Source organism: Bactrocera dorsalis, chromosome 2 (genome assembly GCF_023373825.1).
Source record: "Bactrocera dorsalis isolate Fly_Bdor chromosome 2, ASM2337382v1, whole genome shotgun sequence".
Lineage (NCBI taxonomy): Eukaryota > Metazoa > Arthropoda > Insecta > Diptera > Tephritidae > Bactrocera > Bactrocera dorsalis.
In genome coordinates this window covers 50,612,760-50,623,089 of record NC_064304.1, presented here as the reverse complement: position 1 = coordinate 50,623,089, position 10,330 = coordinate 50,612,760, and the positions used below count along the sequence as shown (strand labels likewise).

General features: G+C 35.3%; 1 protein-coding gene across 1 annotated transcript in view; it reads left to right on the top strand.

The window, feature by feature from the left end:
- Nucleotides 1–8,756, top strand: part of LOC105226103 (peroxidase) — a 42,657-nt gene extending 33,901 nt beyond the window's left edge. The window contains exons 3-10 of the mRNA XM_011204878.3: nt 20–99; nt 2,015–2,105; nt 5,457–5,845; nt 5,910–6,083; nt 6,365–7,295; nt 7,357–7,635; nt 7,789–7,888; nt 7,949–8,756. Coding sequence (XP_011203180.1) covers nt 20–99; nt 2,015–2,105; nt 5,457–5,845; nt 5,910–6,083; nt 6,365–7,295; nt 7,357–7,635; nt 7,789–7,888; nt 7,949–7,999 — 2,095 coding nt within the window. The 3' untranslated portion in view covers nt 8,000–8,756. The remainder of the gene's footprint in view (nt 1–19; nt 100–2,014; nt 2,106–5,456; nt 5,846–5,909; nt 6,084–6,364; nt 7,296–7,356; nt 7,636–7,788; nt 7,889–7,948) is intronic.
- Nucleotides 8,757–10,330: the final 1,574 nt, after the last annotated feature.

Genomic DNA, 10,330 nt, shown 5'->3' with positions numbered 1-10,330 from the left:
TATTTTAACCGTTTTGCAGAAATCCCTACACAGCAGATAGCACCTGCATTACCTATGATGCAGTGAACGCCGCCTATTTGGATGCTCGAAAGCGAATCCGTATGTATCGTACTTAAACAATTGTAACAATTAACGCTCCCATACATTTATATATAAAAGTATATACATATGTATATCTAATACCAATATAGAAGAAGAGTACAAAGATCTAATTATTAGTTATATACTGCAATTCAAAATAAGCTAAATTGGGATGTCATCTAAAATGAACGGTGTCGGGAAATTTGTCTAATTTTTGGCGTTCAGATAAATGAACCAGAAATTAATTCGTATCTCTTAATATCTTGAAATATATCCCTCGATCTCCATAAGCTTTAGGTATCGCAAACAACCATTACTTGCTTGTACAATACTTTGTAAGAGTATGCATGAAAATAAGGAAAACTGAAAATTTGCATCATAGAAAATGTGTGTATTAAACCGAAATTTTATTATTATTATGTAACAGACTAATAAAAAGTGCATTAAGTACGATAGATAATTAAGATCGAAGCTTTTGTTTTTAAGTTATCTCTGTTTTTAACCATTTCATCTTTGTAATATGATTTAAATTTGATTAATCCATACACTATCAAATGCAATGTTACAAAAATAGAACAAGTTTAACTTTGTAGAATACATTTTAAGAGTACAATAGGAGAAAAACAATATTTGAATATGTTTCCATATTTGGATACTGGGAATAAGGTATACGAAGGTTGAAAAGTGGGCAATTATTTTACTTGAAGATACTGCACACTTTTTGAATTCCATTTCCTTCATTATTAAAAGTACCTGAGACTGAATTAATTGCTAATTTAACATTAATCATTCATACAGAGTTATTAAATATGAAGCAAGTTATTCTAACTTGTCCAGATAGTTACATAAATATGTATCTAGTTTTATTATTGTAAAAAGTGACCGTTAAAAGTTGTACAAGCGATTTTAATTTGTATGTTTATTAGTTTATATAATTCGCTCATTTTAATACTCGCTTATCTTAGAAGCTTTTCGTGTATTTCGTTTTGTAAAACGACATTCATCAATCAAAAATGTGTTCTGATGTTGAAACCAGATAAAATCGGTTCAATACTTCTCCTAGCCATCATACACCGAAAATGATACATTTTGAATACGATACAAGAAATACGAAATTAGTTATATGTATTATCTTGGCTGTAGTTACGAAAATTACATATAATGTTTTTTTTACTCTGGTTGCCAGATTAAATCGGTCTATATTGTTTTCGTCCTTCCTTAATTGTTGGTAGTGAAGTTTAGCCAAATTGATGACATTTCATCCCTACGAGATCATTGCAATAATTTGCCATCATGACCTAAAATTTTCCCTCGCATGGATAGAAGTGAAATATTTGTTCTCTTGTAAACTGGCACATCCTTGTATTTCTTTGTATTCAATTCAACTTGCTGTTGTTAGAGTTGTATATTTGATAAAACGAGTTGACTGACGTAACCTTATCCAATATAACCACAAAAGCAAACTTTAGTACAATTAACTAAAGAAAAGTAGTTCTAGAAAAAAAGGGAACAAGAATAAAAGCGAATAAGAAATTCTGGATAAAAAGGCTAGATTCAAATATGGAATTTCTCTGTCAGAGGAAAAAGTTTAATATAGTTTTTGCGACAAGTTAATTTTAATAAAAAGAAAATGGGAGATAGTAGTTGATAAGATAACTGCTGGCGGGCTCAAATCGTAAACAATCCATTCGTTTCCAAATACAGACTTTGTGTAGTACTAAAAAGCTTTGGTTGGCGTTAATTTCAATACTTGTGTTTTTTGGTTCAAAATACTTGTCTCATTTGCTCGTATTAATGACAAAATCAATTCTTGTTACTATATTTTGAAACTTTATGACTTTTTTACAGCAACGCATGTTATGATAAGACTAAAAGTTTGCATATATACATAGGTCAATGTAACTGTATATTCTAAAATATTTTGGAATTTCAGATGTGGCGCAGCCGAAAGGTGATTGGAAAACGGAAGAATTGGCTACAGTCGGTGAGCTGCTGCTGGACATTTCGATACAGTTAGCGAGAACGTAAGTAGTAAATATTCGAAGTTATTTTACATATATATATATATTTATCAGTATTCTTACAAAATGCACTTGTCATTAACGAGTGGGAGCATAACACCAAAAACATGAACATGATAGAGGAACAGAAATAGCATTGTAAGGTAGTTAAAAGGAAGCAAATGAACGTGCAACTCTCTAAACAATTAATATTACAGTATTTGTGTATAAATTTAATTGTTTATAGATATGATAGATTTATCTATATATCTACATAGATATATGGTAATAAATATACACTGAATTTATACTCTAACATTTGAAAGAAAATAATTTGCCAACTTTTTGTCAATACTGATACTGGACTACGGTGATTATTAAATAGTTATCCGAATACAGTTGTTCATTGATCTATTAAACGTTTTAAGAAAAAGATAAAAAACAATTGTGAGTAGAGTAATCGAATTTCTCAATTAAGCTGCATGCGTATGTATTTGTTTTCAGCAAATAACGCATATTGGCAGCTAAGATACATATTTTCTGTTTAATTATTCTCTATGTTATTCTCTTTGCCTTTTTATATTGCCATATAAGGATTTGGTTAATTGCATATTTTATACTTAACGGTCAGCTGCCGGCCACACTTCAAACTAGGTTAATTTGATAATTTTGCAACATTTACAGTTAGGCAGCGGTTCAGCGTGTGCGAACGGAAGAATAATTTGGTTCGACACTGCCATTATCATTTTCCAAAACGAGCCAATGCGAAAAATTCGCATGAATTAAAAGCGTAAAGGTTTAGCGATTGGCCTTAAGTCGTTAACTTGAAGACTCAAAAGATGTTGGTTGAAATGAAAAGAGTAAATATCCATTAATGTGGGTGGCATTTCAATAGAATTGTATTGATATCCATATGTATTATGCTTTAATTTCTGACAAATTGTTGACGCGCAATACTGCGTCTAATAATGCTTTTGGCAATTATTGGTAATAAATACAGCTTTGGCCAAAATATTAGAAATAGCGCGTCTGTTCATACCATAACTATATACTGTACTATAGCAAACATACTTCGATTGGATTTATATGGTTGCTGAATTATGCTTGTATATTAAACTGTATGATAATCATTTCATTTGATTTACTCGTATGTAGAATTAAGTACTACAATAAAATTAGAACATATTTCGCTAAAAGGGCTTACTAGTTTGTGGTCCTTTTAATAAGGACCAGTTGCAATTGAAAAAATTTAACTTCCCAGCATTGACTTGGCATGCTTGAAACGTCCAAGCTAAAATTTGGAATAATTTAGGTGATTGCTCTTCAGATAAAACCTTTTTAACACAGCACGGTAACACAGCGTAATTTCTCCTTTTAGCCACTACTACATAAAGAATGCTATATCTACACTCGGCGAAAAAAAACCCACGCAGTCGAAAATTTTCTAATATTCCTATTTTGAAATGTCACTATTTGCTCAAAATTCACTATCTGTCTTATTTAGCTGTTTTATCATGTAACTACATTATTTTACCTTTATTTTTAAAACCGTTAGCGTCCGCATGTGTTTATTACAGAATTTGCGGTTTTTTCTTTTGGATCAGTTGTGAAAACTAGTAAAGTTGGACATGGTGGTGTCAACAAAAAAGAAAGCAGAAATCGTAGTTTTATATAAATAAATTATCCAAAGGTCAAAAAGCTCATGAAATGGGCATAAGAGATTGGAACGTGTGTATTATAATTGAAAATTATACGTATTTTAATTGAATTGCTCGAAAAAAGGGCAGTGGACATCGGAAAACAGTAAAACCTCGTCAAAAACGACAAATTAAACGGATGTGCATTAATGATCGCTTTCAACATGCTGGAACAATCAATGCAACATTTTGCGAAACCACTGGGGTAAAAATAACTACAAGTTCTATAAAAAATGTGCTGAATAGTCTTGGATTCCGAGCGCGACGTCCAGCCAAAAAGCCACTTCTAATTATACGAATGAAGAAGTACCGACTAGAGTGGGTAAAATTACACAAACTTGGACTACATCAGATTAGGGAAATGTTATTTTTTCCGATGAATCGAAATTTAATATGTTGGAACCCGACGGAAATGCCACAGTGCGTCGTAGGAAAGGGGCGCGTTTTTTGGAAAACTGTGTTTGGCCCACCGTAAAGTATTCGCCTTTTTTAATGATGTGGGAGCTGTAACCAAGTTTGGTGTTGGGCCGCTAATTATTCTAAAAAGATCTGTGAATGCCGAAATATAAATTGGAATTTTGAGAGAAGGGGTTTTGCCAACTATTGAACAGCAGATTTTTCAATAATTTATTACAAACACTTACAGATTTCAAAACAAAAAGATTTTTATGGAATAGGGTCTCTCACGTGGCCAGGAAACTGTTCAGATCTCAATCCAACTGAGAACTGCTGGCATTATTTAGGCAAAATGGTGGGCTAAATGATAAGAGAAAAGCGTCCAAAAAGTCGAAAAGAAATAGAAAACATTGTTGAATCTGAGCGGAATGACGCTTCAACTTCAACGCTTTTTTGAATCCATGCCTAAACAAATATCGGAGGTTATTAGGCGGAGCGGGTGTCCTACAAAATACTAAGAATTTTTTTATACAAAATGTGTTATTTTGATTCGTTCTGTATTCTAATGCTAAATAAAAATCGTATAAAACATAAAACAAGTAAATAACTTGTTTAAAAATTACATTATTGTTCATAACAAAATTTACTTCCGTGGTTTGTTATGTGTGTGTTTTTACATTTTTATCTATAACAAGTGTTAAACTATAAAATGTTTATATAAAAATGATGAATCCAAGTTTTGCGCTATATAAAAGCACTCTGTAGAGTGTGTGGGTTTTTTTTCGCTGAGTGTACTTATGTACTGCAAAATAATTACATTTTTATTTGTCCCGAAGCATTAGACGCCATTGAACGTTTGCTCTAAAAGAATCATCTACGATACGTGATTTCGAAAATATATTTTCTTTTCAATACAACATTTCTTTGGGGCTTGTCCGAAGCTCTTATTAACGAGAGTGTTTTATAGGTAGACCGCTTGTTGGAACATTTATTGGTTTCAGTGAAAAATATATTCAGTGCTTACAGTTTGCGCATGTTTCTATTACCTTAGGCATATAAGTAAGTTCATAGTACACTATATAAGACTACCATATATGTATGTTTGACCCATTGTTTGGTAATTTGTTATTTATGCATTATTGGTGTCATTCGCCCTTTATATCATTCAGGTGCATAATGTGTATATTATGATACATACATACATGTACAAGTATGTACATATGTATGTATATCAAAGGTATATGTACACTTTTTTCTATATTTTCTTTTTATTTTCAATTAGTTATGGCCTGTCTTATGAAGAAATTGAAAAAGGCCTGCCCACTATTGACACATCGAAAACCCTCATTCGTGATGTGTGCCCACCTTTCTTTGCGGGAGTTGAGTGCCGACCGGGAAAATATCGCCGCTTCGATGGGCTGTGCAATAACATCGATCATCCCACTTGGGGTGCCACCATGGCGCCGTTCCAGCGTCTGATTGGTCCACTATACGCGGATGGTATAAATGCACCACGCATTTCAGTGACCGGACATGACTTACCAATTTCTCGTATTGTTTCGCGTACAATGCATCCGGATGATGGTTATCACGACCACGCTGGCACTGTCATGGTGATCGCTTGGGGACAATTCATGGATCACGATTTCACACTTACGGGTACACCGTTGGGTGAGTTTGCTGTTTAAACTTCTTGTTGTGCTTTAGATTTTATTGATTTTCGTTTTCCTCACAGATCCTGTCAATCGAAATGATCCGGAAGAGTGCTGTAAACGTCCGCTACACCTTAAGCATCCATATTGCAATGAGATTCGGGTCCCAGACGATGACTATTTCTATCGGCTCTTTAATGTGAAATGCATTGATTTTGTACGCGCTTTCCCATCGCCACGGCCCGGCTGCCGGTTAGGTTAGCATTCGTTACGATTTAAAGCTTCAATGTTCTTATGACGAGAGAAGGTTTTAAGAATTAGCTAAATTAGCGAAGGGAGATACAGAAATTTTTATTCTTATATTTCTTAAAAGAACAAAATTATCTAGTGAATTTCTTGAGCACTTTTGAAGTCCGATTTGGCAAATATTCCATTATTTCAAAACGTTATGCTATAACAACTAAGTTCTACTACGAGTAATCGAAAAGTTGAATACTAAATTTACCAACACTTTAATTTAAAAAAAATCTATTTTCAGGATCGCGCCAACAATTCAATACACTCACTGGTGTGATTGACGCCAACACTGTATACGGTGTTACGGAAAAGTTCGCTCGAAAGCTTCGTACCGGCTATGGTGGTTTAATGCGTATGAATCCCGTCTTCCAAGAATATGGGCTGAAGGATTTGTTGCCATTGAAGCTCGACATACCCGATGAGGGATGCACGCGCCCGAACAAAAGCATGTTTTGCTTTGAAGGAGGTGAGATTCGGGTGAACGAACAGCTGGTGCTAACCTGCATGCACACATTGATGGCGCGCGAACATAATCGCATAGCGACCGCATTAGGCCAAATCAATAAACATTGGGACGATGAAACGATTTTCCAAGAAGCACGTCGCATCAATATTGCTATTGTGCAGCATGTGACCTATAACGAGTTCTTACCGATATTATTGGGCAAAGAGGTGATGGAGAAGTTCGGTTTGGTGCTACAGAAGGATGGCTACTGGGATGGCTATGACTCCAAAGTCAATCCTGGTATTATTGATGCTTTTGCTGGTGCTGCATTTCGTTTTGGACACTCCTTACTACCCACCGCCGTGGAGCGTTGGTCTAAAGCACATAAATTTATAGCCTCGAAACGTTTATCGGATTTAATTCGTCGCCCGTATGACTTGTATCGTGCTGGTGTGCTAGATGAATATTTTATGGGTTTGATGAATCAAGTGGCGCAAGCGATGGATGACTCAATTACACAGGAGGTAACGAATCATCTCTTCAAAAAGGAGGGTGCACGATACGGATTGGATTTAGTGGCGTTTAACATGCAGCGTGGACGTGAATTCGGTTTGCCTGGTTATATGGAATTCAGAAAGTTCTGCGGCCTGCCCACCTCGACGTCGTGGGAGGAAATGTTTGGTTCAATGCCAAACGACACAATTGTTCGTTACGAAAGCATTTTTGAGTAAGTGCGAATTTCTGTTTCTTTATGTTTTTTGATATATTGAAAAGTGTTTTACTTAAAGACATCCAGCTGATATTGACCTTTGGTCGGGCGGTGTTTCAGAGAAGCCTTTACCGGGTTCTATGCTGGGACCCACCTTTGCATGCGTTATCGCTACTCAAATGAGTTATTCTCGCCGGGGCGACCGTTTCTGGTATGAGCTTCCGAACCAACCATCATCTTTCACTCCCGAACAGTTACAGGAATTGCGAAAGGCCAAACTATCACGCCTTATATGTGATAACACCGATCTTATAGACACCGTGCAGATATACCCTATGGTATTGCCAGATCATGAAATGTAAGTTTTTATTGAACACCTGAAAGGAAGAGTACATATCTGTTGCTCTCCAAATTGTTTAAGATATGCCGGCCTTATAACGTATTGATATATTAATTAACACCTTCCTTCTATTGTACATTTTTCTAAATACATATATTCGAATTGTTTTAGTAATCCAAGGGTGCCTTGCAAGAGCGGCATTATTCCATCAATTGATCTGACAAAATGGGCCGACTTCTCCAGTCCCGAAGTAGGACATCAGCCTGTATACGTAAGAAAAAATAAAATTAATATTTTATTTACTAATCTGATATTTAAACCCATTTTTCAGAACTTTATTAATGAAATACCTGACACATTGCTGAATTTTAAGAAAAAATAGACTGGATAGCTGGATCACGAACGGGATGAGGCAAACGTTTTTTTAATTTGTTGTTTTAATTTTTGAAATTTAACGTTAAGCAAAACAACTAAAGTATAGAGATTTGAAACGAATAGCGCTATTACATTTACTTTCTTCAATTTCTACATTCAAAAGCAAATACTCACTATTTATGTACAATACATACTTACATTTATAGGTACTAACCTCTCTAAGTCACTTTGTTGCCTTCCACTAGAAAATAAGTGTCAAAATGTTTATCATATTCATACATGTATTGCTTATATAGCAGCTTTATGGTTTTTTCATGTCAATAACCTACAATTTTAGGACTATTTTGACCACGTGCATTTGTAAAAATTTTCAAAACGAATTTCGTCTGCTCGATACATACATACATATATGTATGTACATAATTATTAATTTTATGGTTATTATTTTCTCAAATTCCCTTCGTACATGAAAGTTTGTGTAATTGTTTTTGTTTTTGTAATAACCATGTACATATTTAATATAAATAGTGAAATTTAAGCGTACACACATACATACATATTGCATAAAGATTGCTCTTCATTTACAATTACGTATAAAGTGAAATTTAAGATATGATGAATTTGTTATAATCTGTGTAAAAAATAAATGAATATTTTGTATAATTATTATTACAATTGGTAGTAAATGCATACCAGCTGCGCCAGTTCGTATTGATCTTTAAATGACGTATTAAATTTTTCTCTTTCTTAAGAGAGAACATGGAGCTATTGAATTTCAATTGTCTGCATTTATGCGCTTTCTCACAGCGTCAGCTGTTGTTATGTAGCGAACGTTTGACTCGTAGGCAATAGATGGCGCTGCTAATGGTTCAGTGTGGATGAATAAAAAGTGTATTTCCGTTTTCGCGCGCACACAGTGTATTGAATATTGCGGCGCTTTGGGGAAGGTAACGCATCGTCAGTCGATTCTTTGAGAAAGTTTTCAGAGGTTCGATTATTTACTAACCAACAAATGATTTCTTTTTGTTTATTGTATATAAACAGTTTATCAATACTCACCATCACTATTTGGACACCAAGATAAACAATGCTAAGTATTAGGTGAACAAAAAATAAAAAAATCTGGACACAATGTGAACTTAGATTGCTGTATTCCTATCCCAATTTATTGGAATATTTCATTTTATCCCTACGATACGGTGCGTGTTAATATTCAATGAGACTTCTGGTTTCAAAAGCAAAGCAAATTATTTTTAGGGTGCAATTTGAGCGTATCTTATTAATTAATATTACTAGTCAATGAATATTATACACACAACTGTCGTCAGCTAATTACAATCAATTTACTCCTGAGATAAGAAAGGAATGTGTTGGACACTCCGTTCAAGAATAAAATGGGTTTGCGAAAGCGAAGAACGATCGGTCCTTTATATGTATAAGGAGACAGTAGTTAATGTGGAAGAAATATGCGAAACTCGAAGGAAAGATGAAGCGCAGCTTCTGCTGTGCCCTCGAGCTCATGTCTGATATTCTGCCGAACCTTCTACCTCTCGCGAAACAGAGAAGATGTTGCATTACTTCCACCCTGCTCTACTCATCCACGGTTGGAGGTTAGCAACGAAACCGTAGTCTCAACGAAAGCGTAGTCAAGCCAATTATGTTTTATGGAGTATTCTTTTGGTGGAGGATGTTCGCAAAAAGCGATGCTTGCTAAGAAGCTTACACGTGTTTAAAAAATGGCTCTCTAATAGCACAGAATGCCATTTAATACATATCACCCTTTCATTTAGCTGCCAGGTGCATTTCTGCCAAGGTCAGCCATAGGATGATAGTATTTCACGAATGCGTCAAAGCTTAGAAGGAAATTTGGTGGGAAGCTCTTCCTCCAGCAGAGTTTTAGGCTGCATAACCACTTTACCGTTTTCCTGATTGCATCGGATTGGGAACGAGTTTAGTTTCGGTTGTGCCCTTGCGTTAGCTGACGCTGGTTAACAACCGGCAACTCTGTGCCTTTTAGATCCCTTCGGCCCAATGCAGACCGCAGGAGATGGAGCGAACTACTTGCTCACAGTAATGTTCAGATGATCATAGTAAGAGCTCCTGCTGGGCTCCTGCTGGGTATTGGTGCATATGCGGTAAGGCTAGCTGTGAAAGTTGTATGGAGGAAAATGACGTGGAAACATCCAGACACTTTCCCTCCATTATCTAACATTTGCAAGAATGAGGTTTCAGAATATCTTCGGCGAAGCTGGCGAATCTGGTGAATCTGGCGTAATAGCCGGAATTGATATACGCCGTCTCTTCAAATTTGTGGCAGGCTCAAAGCAATTCGCCAATT